This window comes from Vicugna pacos, chromosome 6, assembly GCF_048564905.1.
Source record: "Vicugna pacos chromosome 6, VicPac4, whole genome shotgun sequence".
NCBI classification, from domain to species: domain Eukaryota; kingdom Metazoa; phylum Chordata; class Mammalia; order Artiodactyla; family Camelidae; genus Vicugna; species Vicugna pacos.
The window spans coordinates 54396805-54415620 of NC_132992.1; the positions used below are offsets into that span (position 1 = coordinate 54396805).

The 18816-nt window shown below is 38.3% G+C and overlaps 1 protein-coding gene across 1 annotated transcript in view; it reads left to right on the plus strand.

Annotated features, from left to right (window-relative positions):
• PTGER2 (prostaglandin E receptor 2) overlaps positions 1-18816 on the plus strand; it is a 73533-nt gene that overhangs the window by 31103 nt on the left and 23614 nt on the right. The window contains exon 2 of the mRNA XM_072963069.1: positions 12390-12533. Coding sequence (XP_072819170.1) covers positions 12390-12533 — 144 coding nt within the window. The remainder of the gene's footprint in view (positions 1-12389; positions 12534-18816) is intronic.

Here is an 18816-nt window from a genome sequence, read left to right on the forward strand (position 1 = left end):
TAAAGGAAAAAGACAAAGCACAGACTTTAAAAGGCCCTCACCATCTATGTAACAACAACAACTAAAGCATTAGTATTGAGACTATCAAAACGAACTATAAGTCTACAACAAAGTACAATTATATAAAAATTAACTCAAAATGGATCAAAAACTGAATATACCCTAAAACCATAAAAATCCTAGGGAAAAAAATAGGGGTAAACCTTCATGGCCTTGGATTTAGCAATGGTTTCTTAGATAAGACATCAAAAGCACAAGCAACAAAAGAAGAAAAACAGGTAAATTGAACTTACCAGAATTTACAACTTCTGTGCATCAAATGATACTATCAAGAAAATTTTAAAAACCTACAGAATGGGAGAAATATTTACAAAACATATATCTGATAAGCATCTGGTACCCAGAATATATAAAGAGCTATGACAACTCAAAAACAAAAAGGCAAACAACTCATTTTAAAAATGGCAACCAACTTGAACAAACATTTCTCCAAAGAAGATATAAAGATGGCCGAAAAGCATGAAAAGATGCTTACCATCATTAGCCACTAGAGAGAAATGCAAGTCAAAACCATAATGAGATACCACTCACACCCACTGAAGTGACAATAATAATAATTTTTAAAAGGAAAATAACAATTATTGGTAACGATTACTTGTGGAGAAATTGGAACTCTTATACATTGCTGGTAGCAATGTAAAATGGTGCAGCTGTTGTGGAAGACATTTTGGGTGTCCTCAAAAAGCTAAATATAGAATTCCCAAATGATCCAGCAATTCCACTCCTAGGAATGTAGCCCAAAAACTGAAAACAGAGACGCAAACAGATACTTGTACATCAGCGTTCATAGCAGCACTATTCACAATAGCCAAAATGTGGAAGCAATCCAAATGTTCGTTATCTGATGAATGCATAAGCGTAATGTGGTATAATCATACAAATCAGTGTTATTCAGCCGCGGAAAGGAATGAAGTACTGACCCCTGTTACAACGTGGATGAACCTGGAAAACATACTAAGTGAAAGACGCCAGTCACAAAAGGCCACATGTTACATCATTCCATTCACATGAAGTATCTAGAGTGCAAAAATTCATAGAGATAGATTAGTGTTGCCGGTTGGGGGAGGACAGGGAGTCACTGCTTAATGGGTGTGGGATCCCCTTTGGAGTCATAAAAATGTCCTGGAACTAGATAATGATAACAATTGCTCATCATTATAAATGTACTAAATGTCACCAGTGGTCAATTTTATGCTGTGTGTATTTTACCACAATAAAAAAACACAAATGATAAATTGTATACATTAAAATAATGCTCATACACAATAAAAGTCCCCATAAATAATGTTAAAAGACAAATCACAAATTCTAACACAAACCTTTGCCACCTGTTCAGCCAAAAAGCATGGAATCAAGAATATGTATAAAAAAAGAACTTGTGTAGATCTACAAAAAAATATAAATAACACAATAGAAAAATGAGCAAAGACATGGTCAGGTAGTTTATAGAAGAGAGAATCTAAATGGCCAAAAAAAGTATGAAAAAACATTCGGCCTTATCAGTAATTAGGAAGATGCAAACGAAAACATATTTTGTACCATATCAGACAAGTAATACTTTAAAAGGCTGATAATACTTGGTATTAGTGAGGATATAAGGAAATGGTATCTCTAATACATGGCTAGTAATGAACACTGGAGCAACTTTGGTGACCAATTTGGCAATAGCTGATGAGGGTGAAAATCTCTACGGTGGGTACCAGCCAACAATTCCACCTCTAGAAGCTTACCACAGAGAGCATTGTTTTGGAACAAGATGTGTACATATCCGCTCACAATAGCATTCTTTATGATTGCCAAAAGGAGACAGGGAGGAAAGAGCTTTAAATACATGGCTAAATAAATTGTGGAATGTTCCACATCAGTTAGAATGAATGGATACACTAGATCTAAATGTTTCCCTGTGGATAGGTCTCAAAAACAATGTTGAGTGAATTCAGACAAATTTCAGGCTGATCTGTAGGATAAACTGATACTTGTGTAAAATTTAAAAACATACAAAAGTGAACCAAACGTTGCAATCAATGCAGACGTCTGTAGTAAAGGTACAAAATCTTGGAAGGAAGGAATACCTAGGAACTTTCCAATGGTCTTTGTCTCTGCAAATGGAAGTGGGAGAATTGAATGGCATGAAAGGGATATTGTCTTTAATTTTTATGTCTTGAAAAATCTGGAGCAAATAAAACACATTGTTAATGTGAGTGAGGTCTGAATAGTGGGCACCTACTTTGCTTTATTACCTTGCAGGCTTTGTGAGTCTGAGAATTTTCCAAATAAATTAAGCAATGGTCTGTTAATGTGGAGAAATAAAGTAAGATGCAAATTTGCAAAGACTTAAAGTATGTAAGTGTGTAGATTTTGCTGTGGTGGGAAAATTGACTAAGAGTGTGTGTGTGTGTGTGTGTGTGTGTGTGTGTGTGTGTGTCTGTGTGTCTGTGAGAGAGAGAGTGGTTCCAAGCAATGGAAGCAGCCAGGTTCTGTTTTTTGAAGAAGAGCCCTCATAAGGACAACTTTGGGGACACCACTCCCCAGTCGGAGGTCAGAGCTCCCTGGGCAGTGTGGTGCCCGGACACTTGTGCGTTTGCCCAGGACAGTGTGTGCTGCTGTTAACTCTGGGCACTTCCTGTTGCTCTCCCAGAGAAGGCAGCCAAATGACAAATCCAGAACAAAAACTATCACCTATTACTGGCTCTCCCCATATTTTTCATAGACCCCAATTTCATTAATTTGCTTGTTGACTTAAATCTGATATGGAACATAATGTCATTGTTTTGATCAGACATAGTTTTTTAGATTTACCTTAGCTATGATAATTACAACTGGGAAAAAAAGTGATCACCAATTACTTTAAAAGAAATTTCTGTTTTTCTTTTTTGGTGGGGGAGGGGGTCATTATGTTTGTTTATTTTTACTGGAAGTACTGGAGATTGAACCCAGGATCTCTTGCATGCTAAACGTTCGCTCTGCGACTGAGCTATACCCTCCCAACTTCCAACTATTTACTTTTGAGTCCATTTCCTGACACCAGCTCATGTTTTTCTGAAGGATAACAAATGGAAAATGTTACCACCACTTACTTAATAGGGGACCTGCTGTTGCTTTTCTGGGCTAGATATTCTGAGTTACCATTCGAGCAACCATACAGGAACGACAGCTTCTTAACAAAGGGGTGAAGAGGTCGAGCGGCCCATGGTTGAGATCTCTTTCTCGCTGTGCTGCATCCAGATCTCCTGCCTGCTCAGCACGCAGGAATGCTTGATTTACACGCTACATTTTGGAACTAATAAACACTCCTTCTTCATGCAGGGCTAACTGGCAAAAGCCCTGACTTAGTGTTCTTGAGTTTTTTTGAACCATACTACAGGAGATAGAGCAGGGAATTCTGTTCCTAAGAATTACCACAAATTTATAAATATTGCGTGTCAGTAAATATGACATTAAGATGGGAGTTCTGTTTGGTCACATTGGTGACTGTTACTTGCACAACAGGCTTTCTGAAAGAAGGAGAGAATACTTATTCCTTAAGCAGGGTACACGATAAAATTCATAATCTTTTTCATTCATCTCATCATCCAATTTTTTCTAGAACACAACCTTCCTTGTGAGAATATAAATTTCTTGGTGGCAAGGACTTGGTCCAACTTACTTAGCAGGGGACCTGGGACCTGGTGGGTATCTGTTGAGAATAGTGCAGACGTCAGATGAGCACATGGATCATGGACTGCCTTACTGAACCAAAACACAAGAAACATGTTTTATCCTCTGGTCTTAGAAGATCAAATCAGATAACCATAACAAAAAAGAACTGAAAGTACTAGGATTCAAATCATCCTCAATCAATCAAAACCATCTTTTACATAAGAAGAAATCATAAGTACAGAGGTTGTGATTTTGGAAAAAGATAAATCTCACACCAAAATCTGTAATGATAAATAGCTCATAAATAATTATGCATTAATCTCTAAAGAATAATCCTTTACCATGAAGGAAAAGGACCAAGATATTCATTTTTATGTGTCTATGTACACATACTTAGAAAACAGAAAGCACTTACTTTCATTTATAACCCTAAAGCTTCTAAATTTTATGGTGGATGGGCCTTGGTACCTAAGGGAGCCTTTCTTTGCTAGGCAGCCTGATAGGTCGGGTGTGTAAATTTGGGTTTAAGCAAGGTGGCAGAGCTAAGTAGTTCTGTGTAATAGCAGAGAGGAATTTGCAATCTGGAGGGGGTCAATGCACAGCAGAAATACTTTTGAAAAAGAGCCTGAAACACTGGGTGTGCTGCATAGAAGAAAGATCAGAGAGAAAAACCCCTGTGAAGACGTGGCCAAGGACCAGAAAGGACCTTTGGGAAACAATTGTCTATTTAGTGTTTAAGCTGTTTGCTATGGGATTTATGACATAAAATACCTCCCCCATCTCTTGAACTAAACCTTCAGTTTTTTTTTCCTTAATACTTTTCTGTGTGATTGAATTCTATTTAAGGATCTAAGAGATGTACTGAGTTTTGTTTCTGGGTTTACATAGAGCAAAAGAAAGAGAGGACATCTGGACCAAGGAAGGAGAGAATGACAGTGCAGCTGACTCCCTGTTATACTACAGTCGCCTGCTAACTGGTCCCCTTACTTCTGCTTTTGTTGACCATACATACCCTGTGCTGGCTCATGGTCTCTTCACATAGCATCCATAGTGACCCTTAGAACTCCAGATCAGATCACGTCCCTCCCATGCTTAAAATTCTCCAACATTTGTCCACCCTGCTGAGAACCCAGTTCTCCTTCACCATGGCCCACAGAGCACTCTGTGATCCTCTCCCATTCTGATTCCATCTCAGCAGCACCAGCATTACTTTTGTTTCTCAAATGTCTTTGCCACAGAAGTATTCTTCCTGGTGTGTTCTTCTTCCTCCAGATTCTTGCATGGCTGGCTCCTTTTTCTGATAAGACCTCAGCTTGGATGCCACTTCCTCAGAAAATGGTTCCCCATTCTAATGCAGCCATCCTTCCACTCAAGGCTCTCCATCACATGACCCTGCTTTATTATCTTCAAAGTGCTTATCACTATTGGAACTCATTTTTCTTCACTTCTGTATTTTCTGCCTATGTTCCCCAGAATGCATGATTAATAAATGCAGAAACTATATTGTTCACTACTTTATCCCAGGACATTGAACAATGCCTGGCACATAGTAGAAATTCAGTAGACACTTGCTGAGAGGCAGGATAGTATAGTGGTTAAATATCTGAACTCTGGCATCAGACAGCCTGGGTTTGAATTGCAGAGCTACCACTTACTGGCTGTGTAAACTTAGGTTACTTACTTAACCTCTCTGTTTCCTCATCTGTAAAATGAGATAATGATAATAACATTTGCCCCATAAGGTTTTTCTGTGGATTAAATGAGTTAGTTTATCTTAAATGTTAAGGAAAATTCCTGGTACATAATAAGCACATATGGGCTATTATTCATTTGCTCTAATCTGCCCTTAATTTCTTATGCATAGGCAGAAAAAAATCCTTTATCCTCAGACTTTATTTTTAACTTCATTAACAGCCAGCAACATATACCAAATGATATATATACTTTCCACTCCTCTTTAAAGAACCTAGACACTAATCAGCAAAGTGGCCTGGACACTCCCACTTTGTGGTTGGGCAAATATCCCAAGAGCACATGGCATTTGAGGTTACAAACTTTACAAAGAGTTAGAGGCTCTCAGGAGCTTGAGAGTAAGGCCTCAGCATCCTTTCCTTGTAAGCCCTCAGAGCATGCATGACTCCTGTAGGTGTAACAGTCGGTTAATTTCAAATATGTTCTTAGTAGGATGGAGTGAGGCCTGCCACATTTACTATAGATCTGTCCCTCACCAAAAAGTGAGCTTCATGTTAGTGGGGTTGCCAGATAAAATATAGGACACCAACTATTTTGAACTTCAGATAAAATAATTTTTTATCTAAAATTCAAATTTAACAGGGTGTTCTTTATTTTTATTTGCTACATCTACACGCTGGGCTCTGAAGGGTGACCCGATATCAGGAGGAGACTTTGCAACAGACAGATCTGGGATCAAATCTGCATTCTTGGATGTGGTATGGAAGCAACTCTGAGAAAGTTACTGAACTCTCACTGAGCTTCAATTTCCTCATCTATAAACAAACCCACCTCATAGAGTGTTTATGAGGCTCTAATGAGGTAGGCTTTGCAAGAGTATTTAGCAGAGTGCCAGAGGGCTGGATGAATAGGAAACTTGCTAAAAACATTCATCTTCCTTCCTACTCTTCTGGTACTTTTGGTCTGATCTCTGGCTGAGATGCTGAGAGCCAATTTTTCCTAAGGTAGTTAGAATCAGCCCTAAGGGCAATTGAATTAAGGGTATAAAATTATATTTAATCATTACCTTCCCCTGTATCAATTACCTTTTGCCACAATAATGCTGTGTAACAAACAACCACAAAACCTCAGTGGCATTCAACAGTAAATAACATCTCTTCTTGCTCATGGGTCTAGAGGTTGGCTCAGCAGTTTTGCTAATCTGAGCTGGGCTAGTGGTGCTCACTTATGCATCTGTGGTCAGCTCCCAGGTTAGCTGGGGACCAGCTGGTTAGGATGGCCTCAGCTAGGATGACTTTGTTCTGTGCTCCATGGGCCCTTATCCTCCAGAAGTCTGGCCTGGGCCTGCTCTTATGACAGGGTTAAGGCTCCAAGAGAAGAAGCAGAAATATGCAAGCGCTTTTACAAAACCATTTGCATTAAGTTTGCAATTGTCCCATTGGCCAAAGCAAGACATATGGCCAGCATCAGATCTGGTTAGAAGGGCACTACGAAAAAGTATGGAGAGAGGCATGCAGTGGGTCCATTAGTGCGATCTGTAACACTCCAATACGTGGAATTTGTACAATAAAATGTCAGCTTTAGGAAGTTAATAAATGAAGGCATGAACAATCTGCCCTGCCCACCCATGGAATGGTTTCCTGGTAGCCTTGCTTATTCTGTGTGACCCTAATTTTGTCTGACCAGAAGGAGGAAGAGCCCCTGACCCCAGCTGACCAGATCATGTTTTTTTCTGAAATTTGGAAATGGAACTGAGAGGGCTGAGCAGAATCTGTGTATGAATGTAAGCTTGCACACTCTGGGGAGGCCATGTTTTGCCACGTGAACTGAGGAGCAGAAAAAAAAAAGCCAGTAGAGAGACAATGAATTAAATGAAGTGAATGCTGTACTAATGTCCACCTGATGCTATAACAAATTACCACAAACTTAGTGGCTTAGACAAGCAAATTTATTATTTTATAATTCTGAAGATCAGAAGTCTGAAAGGAATTGGCGGGGCTGTATTCCTTCTGGAGGCTCTAGGGGAAATTCCATTTCCTTGCCCTTTCCTTCTTCTAGAAGCCGCCTGCATTCCTTGACTTAGGGTTGCATCCCGTCAGCCTCTGCTTCCATTGTCACATCTTCCCTGACTCTGACCCCACCGGCTTCCCTCTTTTAAGGACCCTTGTGATTACACTGTGCCCACCAGGATAATCAGCATAATCTCTCTATCTCAAGATCTTTAACTTAATCATATTGACAAAGTCCCTTTTGCCATGTGGGGTAGCATTTTCATAGGTTCCAGGGATTAGGACATCTTTGGGGGCTGTTACTCTGCCCACCACAAATGCTCACGGCGGAGCAGAGATGCAAGGTAGAGAAGCCTTCTGCTTCTGGACCGAGTCAAGGCGTTCCTGCATTCCTACCTCTGGTGCCATGACACACACTCATATCCTTATAAGGAGTCTTTTGGGTGATAGTTGCCTGGAGTACTGTTGAGAAGAATCCTGAAAGCTTATTGGAATGCATGATCAATTTTTTTTTCACTGCTATAGAATTGTTTTTTTTTAACATTTTTATTGATTTATAATCATTTTACAATGTTGTGTCAAATTCCAGTGTTCAGCACAATTTTTCAGTCATTCATAGACATATACACACTCATTGTCACATTTTTTTCTCTGTGAGTTATCATAACATTTTGTGTATACTTCCCTGTGCTATACAGTGTAATCTGGTTTATCTATTCTACAATTTTCAAATCCCAGTCTATCCCTTCCCACCCTCCAGCCCCCTGGCAACCACAAGTCTGTATTCTCTGTCTATGAGTCTATTTCTGTCCTGTATTTACACTTTGTTTTTGTTTGTTTGTTTGTTTGTTTGTTTTTGTTTTTGTTTTTTAGATTCCACATATGAGCGATCTCATATGGTATTTTTCTTTCTCTTTCTGGCTTACTTCACTTAGAATGACATTCTCCAGGAGCATCCACATGATCAATTAACAATGTCTGGCATGGATATCACACCAGAAAATTATGTATGTTTATTTGTGTATATATACATATATATGCATCGTCCTTGCTCTGTATTAGAAATTATAGAATTAGCATGGATGAATGTAAAGAGTAATTTTTGTTCATATCAAAATGGGGCTTAAACCATGAAAATTTAAATCTCTATTAATAGTAGCAGAAGCTAAATTAAAGGATATCCCTTACAAGACTACCTGTAACATATAATATGTAACTTGCAGGCTGTGGGTAAGCTGCATTTTACCATGCACTTAGATACCAAGCACTTAGAAGAACAACAACAAAAAAAAAAGTCAAGCTAATGATTTTTCTACCCAAGACCTCTCCGTTTGAACTAAACAGTAGCTTTCCAGGGTCGTGTCCCAGACCCGTATCAAACGTCCACTGCATTCAACTGCCTCCCCCTAAGTAGATGGCCACAGCCAGGAGGCAGTCTGTACCACTACACAGAGCACTTTCCCTTGTCAGGGCACTTTCTTACAGGAGAAGGGTACTGGTTTAAGGAACTCCAAGTTTTATTTCTGTCAGTTTTGTTTAGTACCATGTGCCAGGAGCTCACTTATGCCTGGACCCTTGGCCTGGCTTTTATAGGGAACTATGCCCTGAGTGATACTTAATAACTTCATTAATTGCTCACTCCTGTGTTCTCAGTGACTTCCTGGAGCTGAAATTACACTGTCACATTCACACCAGACAGGAAGAAACATAAGATGGGCCTGTTGTGCCCCAGAATTTATGAGGAACTGAAAGGTGGGAGGGAACGTATTGCTTTTCCAGTGGCATCAATTGAAACTCTCTCTCAGAATCAGTGAGAACACTCAGAAGAAGAGACAGACCAGGTACTTTATGAAAGAGACTTCTTTCGGTTAAGTGTCACCATAAAGTTCTCTTTTCATAAAGAATTCTTTTCTCCCTGAAGATTTAAGGAGGCAGATGTGATTCAACGCCCCCCCCCCCCCCCCGTAGCTTTTAAACCCTGCAGAATGAGTGTTTACAAGGAAGGATCTTTTACTAGACACTGTAAGAGAGATGTCCGTCTGTCTGTTTTGCCAAGAAATTAAAATCCAGTCTTTGCCAAGGAGCATAAATATATCTGGCAGAATCCAAAGGCTCAGTAGCAAAGATAAAAGTAATTGTTTCCTTCAGCCAGTTGCTCACACTTATTACAAAACATTTGTCTTCCCATGTGGTGCGTTTCCTCCCCTCAGGCAGTCAGCTCTGGGAATCATCACCCTCTAGTTCTGGAAGGCCCGTGAGGAAGACTTTGATGTGCGGTGCCCTGAGCCACGGAATCACCTCTCTCTGCAGCTCCAGGAGCGTGGTGACCCACAGAGTTTCAGTTCATGCCCTGAGATATTTCATCTCTCAGCAATACGCTGTTTTTCCCTCCAATAATGACCAATTTTTAAGAAAGACATTTCTATTTTAACTATGTCATTTGTTTTTCTGTTTTGAAATCGTATTTGATTTTCTTCAGTTCAGCGCTCTGGGCGTTATTTAAATGTCAGTAAGCTGAATAGATTGTCAACTCTTGAATTGACAGTTATCAGGAGATTTCTGAGCTTTACATTCAATGAAGCTATTCAGGCACTTCTTATGTGAGCACTGGTGCTTTTAAGATTTTTACCCCTTGGGGGAGGATATAGCTCAGTGGTAAAGAGTGTGCTTAGCCTGTGAGAGGTCCTGGTTTCATTCCCCAGTTCCTCTATAAATAAATAAATAAACAAACCTAATTAACCCCCCAAGAAAACTAAAAATAAAAAATACATATTTTTCCTTTAACCCTTCTATATGTCCTTAAAAACTATCACCCTGGGAGCAAAACAACCACAATGGCCTGATTCCGAGCAAAACCTCTTTGTTCTTCCTTTTCCTGTGACATATGCCCCAAACCAACCAGTTATCAGAAAACTAAAATTTTTCATACATCCAAATTTAAGACTGGTTCCTTTTAAACTAGTTAGAACATGTTAGCATGATTTAAAGGTCAAAAAAAAAAATGTCCACCATTTCAGCAAAAACTTGAGCCGTCGTCAGTAACTAAAATTAGATAATATTTCTTGGCAGTTAATCCAATGTATGTACTTGACAATACTACTACAGCTGTATTTCTTTTCAAAACAGCCTCTCAAGCTTTTTAAAAAAATCACTCAGTTGCTGATTTGTTTAGAACCATTGTTGTTCGTGTATTTGTCTCACGCTCATGTTTCTTCTGAATGTGGGTTCCCAGACATCAGGCACCTCAAAGCATTGCCCGGCGAACCCAAACACAAGTCCTGTCCGTCCGGAGCTTAGGGAAATGCAAGAGATGAAAACCCTGCCCAAAGGGCTGTCGTCATCTTCTAATGGCCAGACTCTTCTCTTTCTCCTCCACCCACTGCTACCCTTGCTAAAAACATTAACATTTCTTTTAATTCATTATTCAGCTTTTGTCAAAAGCTTCTACTAAAAAAGCAATCACCCCAGATCTGTTTTGAAAAGGAGCAATGTACATTATAAATCATTCCTTTAGATCATAATAATATACAGTAGGGTCACTACTTGGAATCCTTAGGACTGGGAGGTGGAGTAGAAAGAGGAAGGAATGAGTTCTCTCCCAAGAGAGGGACTAACGTAGGCTGTTTGGCACGGCCATGACTCTGTAGTTCACACTTTAAGTATAACTTGCACATTGCAGATTTTAGGTTATAAATCTGTTTTAAAAGTCAGACATCCTGGGGAACATTTTTAGTACATTAGTAATATTATTACTGAGATGTGTTCCTCTCCCAAAATACAAATGAAATGGTATGAAGTGCCATGGTTCTGCCCATTTTATTATCTGACAAGTATTTAAACAAACACAGAATTTCTTTTAATAGCCGAGCAAGTCAAGTCTATTCCAGGAAAAAGAAAAAGTAAAGTAGAAACTAGTTGAAATCTATGATTTAAGATTTTTCAGATGAAAAACCACTTGAAAGTAACTATCTGCGAACTTTTTTTAGCAAACCAAAACTTGGATTTATCCAAACAACAACCTAGAAAATATTTCTTACTTGATAACATGAAGTAAATTTTTTAAGTATCCAATTTTTCTAATTCTACTGAGCAGTTTTTAAACATAATTTTAGTATTGTGTATGTTGTTAAACAAAGTATATCGTAAGGAGAAACAGCCTCCTTTATGAGTAAAACACAAATCTTCCAAGATTTTAGCAGAAAATAAAAGTCCCCAGGAAGTCATTTAGGGTTTCTCCAGTTCTATTGAAGTTCTGACTCAAGCATAGACATACCCACCCCACCCCCAAGACTTCAGAACAATCCACTCCACATGGGACACTTGAAACTAAATGAGCCATGGGACTGGTCATTTGAGCAGCAGAGGGGATGGGTTGGGGAGTTACTAGGAAATGAAATTTCAGATTATTAATCTGCTGATTGAGAATTGGGATTGACTATGTGTCATTTATCACTCAATGTGGAATGTTACCAAATTCCATTCATGGATTTTTATTCACATCGGAAACGTAAATTTGGGAAAAGAATTCAACAGCAAAATAACAAAATAGCAACAAACTCTCACTAATTAGAATAAGTTCTATATTTCTTTTTTTGTAAATTTCTTTAATAAGAGGGAGGGAATTTTAGGCTGGCTGGCTTGATTGATTGATTGATTGATTGATTTATAAACAGAGGTACTGGGAATTGAACCTAGGACCTTGTACATGCTAGGCATGCACTCAACCACTGACCTGCACCCTCCCTCCTATATTTCTACTTTTTGTAGAACAACTACAGTTCAAGAACAGTAGTTTCTTATAAACTGATTCATGCAATATCTGAGGAAACATAGCAGAAACCCCAAATTGGTGAGTTTCCTTTTTTTTCTTTTCAGATAGACTCTTTACTCCCTTTCCTTCACTGCCATCATACAAGAGCTCATTCCTCTTCCGGAGGAAAAATGTGTATTGAGAGTAAAGATGTCTTAAGGAGAGTGTTCTTTTTACAGATTGATGTCCTGATCTTCACAGACTTGCCACAAACAAGAGTCCAGATAAACTTCCCCATAATCATCACACTGTGCTTGAATTCTGATGAGCAACTCCATCCCAGATATTCACATCCTCTGACCTTCAGAATGATCTTCCATAAGGTCTGTATGGATAAAAAGTAAGATTTTCAGTGTTTAAATGTGGCATTTCTGAGATTTTTCTTTCTTCAGTGGCTTGTGACATTAACATCTTAAGCTCTCTTCCATGAGAAAACTTTCTATCCAGTTCATTGTTCAAGTGTCTCTTACCAGGAGTTGAATAGGAAGGAACCTGAAATTGATAAGATTTTTGTCATCTCAGCATGAGCCTTCAATACCTTTTAACTAAATTAGGATGCTTCCATCACCTCTCTTGCTTCTAACAATCATTCTACTCAGTGATGAAATGACAGGGAGAAGCATGGTTTGAACAAAAGTTGGCACAAGAAGAAATGGATTCGAGTGCTAATGCTTTGATCAAAGTTATTTATCATGAAGGAACAGGCACGAAATACTTGGGCGCCACACTGGCTTTTATCTCTCAGGAGCCCACATTCTTGTTTGGCCTGTTCCTTAGAGTGCACGATACATTAAGACAACAGCTCTCATTTCTTCTGATCTCTGTAATAAGGCAGACGCTAATTAATGGCAAAGAATTATATTCTTGCAATCATCACACAGGGAGTTCTTTGGGGTTTGTTTATATTTGTTTTGTTTTGTTTTGTTTTTGAAAACATAGCGTTAACTATGGCAAGAAGCCTTGTGCTTTGATGCTCATGATACAGTGCTTTTATTTTCACCACAGGCATTTTTGCCTGCACAGAACAGAATCCCTCACTGGGTGACAAAACAGCCCTTCCTGTTTATTACGGAAGTCAGGTTTCAGCCAGTTTTTACAGCGCCCTGCTTCGGGGCCTCTTTGGGTGCCCTTCCTTCAGGACAAGCCTCTGCTCTTTATTAGGCCAATAAAGATTCACAATCCTGGAGTCTTTCTCTCCAAATCAGGTAACTGAGTATGCCCACAGGCCTAGAACAACAACGCTGATACCAGCAGCCTGTCCCTGCTGGCAGCGCGAGCATGCTCAGGCACAAATGGGCTTGATGAAGCAGCCTTCTGCCAGCAGAGTTATTTCACCAGATGCATTTATTTGGAGCATCTAAACCTTGACTTCTGTAATTAAGGCTTCCCAGAACTGTTATTCTAACAGAATACCTGATGTTTATGGAGTACTTGTAATATGCCAGGCATTTATAGAGACATTTAATCTTTATCACATTCCTATCGGGTAGGTTCCTAATCCTACAGATGAGGGAACAGAAGCTCAGAGAAGTTCAGAAAGTTGCTCAAGCTCATCCAACTAAGCAATTAGTAGACATGGAGTTCAAATGCAAGCAGTTTGAGTCCAGAGCCTGTACCACCTTTGGGGAAGTAGTTTTACCGCTTGAAATGGAAGAATGTAAAAAGTTTTAAATAACTAAGGGGGGAGGGTAATAGTTTAGTGATAGAGTGCATGCTTAACATGCCTGTGATCCTGGGTTCAATCCCCAGTACCTCCACTAAAATAAAATAAAATAAGTAAACAAACAAATAAATAATAACAACAACAGTATCTACAAGAGTTCTTTAACTCAGAGCTTTATATGAAAATCATAGAAGAATTAGTTGAGAATGACTCTATTAGTTTAAAATATCCCGTACAGATATAAAAACGTACAATGAGATTCTGACATAAACTTACAATTCCTCCTCTCTGTGGAGGTAATGAAAACCTTTCACCAGGTGGGATTAAGAGAATCACCTTTCTTCCGGTCCAGTCTAAATGCTCCCCTCACTGTTCATTCTCCCAGAGTCTATTTATCTCATGATGTCCTTGCCCCAAGATAATTTGGAATTGCTCAAAGTTGACTCTTAAGTACCAAATCCTTATCAATAGATTACTAAGAAGGCTTTGCAAAGTGCCTGCTACAGACTTTTTTTTTTTTTAACTCAGTGAATGGTTTCTCTCTTGCTGTGGCTCTCAGCCTCTCCTCTCCCCTATTTGCACAAACCTGTAACATTTTATTTATATCTGTTTCAAGAGCTCTATATCTTGCATCTGTTTCTGTGCTACATTCTGCCCTCTGTCGCAGTGTGAAACTTATTTTGCTTTGCTTCTTTGGGCATGAAATGTGGTTTCCTGTTGGAGATTTCCAGCCGACACTGTTGGTACCCCCGTTTGATCCTCTCAGCGTTCTTGCTGATGATGAGAACACCTGTGATTCTCCACCTGGACAGGAAGGAAGCAAGCTCACAGGCTGAGCCAGAAATGTCAAAGTTAATGACCCTGACAGTCCATTGGTAGATGGAGAATTAGTAGACAAATACTCTAACTTCCTCACTCCTGGTTAGTATAGTTCTGAGGCATATGCTATACCATCCCCCAGAGTTCCCCAGGTGCCATGGCAAATCCAGGTAATACCATCAAGCACACCCCTAGGCAGAGCAGTCCTGGTGGCTCCTGTTTAGTCATTTCACATGAAGGCTCAGTAGGGTCTAGAGAAGCTGGCCAAGGTGGGCTGGGACCAATGGTGCCAAAATATCAGATTATAAAGATCATAAACATTGATCCTATATAGGACTGGTGAGTGTGTGAGAAACAGGGATTCTCATTCAGTCTTTGTTGGAGTGAGAGATGATATAATTCTTCAAAGGCAATTTGGCAAAACTTTGAATGTGTGCATATACTTTGGCCCAGAAATTCCCCTTTTAGGAATTGATTCTGCAGAGCTACTTGCCCATGCATGTCTAGAGATTTTTCATCATAGCATATTTATAGTAGCAAAAACAATGCCCAGCAAAAGGACACAAGTTGTGGTGCATTCATATAAGGAAATACTTCATAGCCTTAAAAAATGAGATGGTTCTATGTGTACTGAGGTAGAACATCTCCAAGGTACACAGTTAAGAAAATGAAAAGGCAAATTACAAAACACTGTCAATTTTTGGTTTAAATATTATATGAGAGTAAACCAGCTCACATAGAAAGATATATTCTGGATAGGAAGTCTTAACATGAAAAAGATACCAGTTTTAAGTTATTTAACTAATGTAATGCCATCCCAATAAAAAATTAACATCAGATTACTTTTCTGGAGCTAGATAAATGATAATGCTAAAAGATAAATAAATAAAGGAGAGGAGGGTATAGCTCAAGTGGTAGAGCACAAGCTTAGCCTGCACAAGGTCCTGGGTTCAATTCCCAGTACCTCCATTTAAATCAATAAATAAACCTAATTATCTCCCTCCTCAACAATGACAACAGCAAAAAGATAAATAAATAAACCAGCAAGAATAGCCAGGAGAGAAAAAGCCTGGAAAGAATGAGCAATTGTGGAGGATAGCACCTAAAAAGTATTAAAACATATTGTAAAAGCCTCTGTAATTCAATTGTATGATATCAATGCATAAAAAGGCAGACCAATGGAACAACAGAAAGTACAAAAATAGAGCCAAATTTATATGGAAATGTAATAAACGATATAGATGGCATTTCAAATCAAGGAGGAAAAGATGGATTTTAAAACATTCTCTTTAAAAATGTTTTGACTTAGAAATTTTAGAATGACTAGCCTTTAAACAAAGATAAAATTAGGTCCATATTTCATACCATACACAGGAATACATTATAAATGGATTAAGGGTCTAAATGTACAAAAAAAAACCCCACATTAGTATTAAAAGACAACATGAGTGAATTCATTTAAAACTTGGGAGTGAGGAAAACCTTCCTATCTGGATCTCAATATCCAGACCCAAGAAAATAAAAAAGCCTTCACATGGTAAAAAGCTGTATAAGCTAAGGCAAAAAACAAAGGACAAATTGGGGGAGATTTTTTGCAATATTTATCCTGGAGCTAATCTATGTAAAAAGATCTATTATAGACTGAGAAAAAAGAGATTGGCCGCCTGGGTGGAGGAAATGAGGAGATGTTGGTCAAAGGGTACAAACTTCCAGCTATATGATGAATTAAGTTCCAGGGATCTATGTCCAATGTGATGACTATAGTTAACAATTCTATATTATATACTTGAAAGTTGCTAAGCAAGTAGATCTTAAATGTTCTCACAACAAAAACAACAACAACAAGTGGTAATTATGTGAGATGAGAGAAGTGTTTCCCAATCTTATCATGGTAGTCATTTTGCAATATATACCTGTGTCAAATCATCACAGTCTACATCTTAAATTTACACAGTGTTGTCAATTATATCTCAGTACAGTTTGGGGAAAAATGACTGACAACCTGATAGGAAATTTGGTAGAGACATGAATAGATAGTTTATAGAAAAATAAAAACAGATGGCCTTTAGACATAGGAAAAAAATTCAACCTCATTCACCTAAGGAAAATTAAAATTAAAATACGATGAGGTATTATTTCTCCACCAACAGAGTGACAAAAATCCAGACTCCTACAATTTACTCTGTTCACCAGGTTGTGGAGAAACTGGAACTCATACATTGTTGGTGGGAATGCATAATTGTGCAACCCCTGAAGAGAGGAATTTAGCAATAATTAGAAAAAATGATATGTATTTATCCTTGACCCAGTCATCCCACTTTTAGGAATGTATCCCAAAGGAAGTAATTATAAACACAAAAATTATTTATTGTGACATTATTCATTCGTTTTGTTACTAGTAGTAATATTCATACTGTTATTACTGTTATTTTGAAACACATATTGCAGGATAAAGTAAATAAGCAATTAAGTTAACATATAGGAAAACAACATTTTTAGGTTAAAAATAGACATGAGAATAAAGTCAAATTCAGTAAAACTTCTGTAATCATATTTTTATTGGAAATACCAATATGAACTCATAATTTTTAAAATACATTTTTGTGCCTCTGACCACTGAAAAATCCAATAACAATGAGCCCCTGCAACACGGAGAGTTCGGTCTCAAAATACCATCCCCAGGCCCAGGAAAATAAACCAAAACACTAAAGAGGATAATTAGAGAAATGAGTAATTCCAGGTTTGCAGAGGAAAAAAAGAAAGAAAAATGGAAAGAGAGAGAGAGGGAGGAAGGGAGGAAGGAAGGAAATGTACAATATGACCTTGAAACATTCTGTTGTGCCCGAAAGTGATGCAGTGTTTCAAAGGTGATTGAAGTCATTTATAAAGGACAAGGGAGCCAGCTTGAATGTGTTCTCCACAGTTTTTGAGAATAAAAAGAATCAAGATTAATTGATTGAAATCATACTAAATATTTAAAAGTCCAGGAGTTTATAATACTCAGAAAAGAAAAAGACCTCAAAAAATACTCTCTGTCCATTGGAAATAGTGTGTGCATGAACTCTAGTTCTACAACGGGAATGAAAGAGGAAGAATTGGCATTTACTGTGTCTTTCCTATACAAATTCTGTTTCAAAGTATCCACGTAGCCCTACCTGATGGGGGAAATTGCCACATTACAAAACATTGAGAGCTACTAAGTGTAGAAAGGAATAATAGAATCCAAAAACATCTATCCTACAACCCCTAATGGAATAATTGGTCATCGACGGATGCTAAAACTCTAGAAGTAAGGTCAGTGGGAACTAGCTATTTGCAGAATGCCAAGCACTGACTACTTGATGATAAGGAGAAAGGAAAAACTTTATATTGGAGAGACCAGCCATCACCTTGGCCACACTGACGGATCTTGCTGACACTAACAGTGGAACAGCAAGCTATGGTGCCCTCCTGAGCTGCTGCAGTCTGAGGTACACGGTACCACCTATGAGATGGTCCTGCCAAAAAGTCCATCCTAGTGTCTGTAGTAAAACTTCTTTTAACAATTGTAAAAAGGCAATCAGAGAAGCTGAAAATGGGCTAGCTTTTCAGGAGGAACAATTGTCAACTTTGTTAGGTGCAATTAGGAAGATGAGCTTTTTACGTGGGGCTGCATACTGACATATTTAGGGGTGAAATGACATGGCGTCTAGAATTTGCTTTAAATACTTCAGCAAAGAAAAAGATGTTCATCATTACTAACACTCACAGAGAAGTATTTGCATAAAGAGTTCATTATAATCAATTATCTTCTGAATATATGTTTGAAATTTCTCAAAAAAATTTTAAAGGGACAACTTATAAAAACTAAAATTTTAGTACATCCCGCTTTAACTCTTAGTATATATATATACACATATATATTTGTATTCAATCTTCTGTGTACAGGGAAAGTTTGCTTTCACTCGGTCATTCATTAATCAGTATATATATTCTATGACTAGGGTTGCTTATCATGTTGGGAACACAGCACAGGCCTTCATGGGAGCCTACATTGGAGAAGAAGCAAACATTAAACTAACTGTGAAATTAATTATCTAACTGCAGCTGTGATGAGCCCTCAAAGGAGAAGTCCAGGCTGTGAG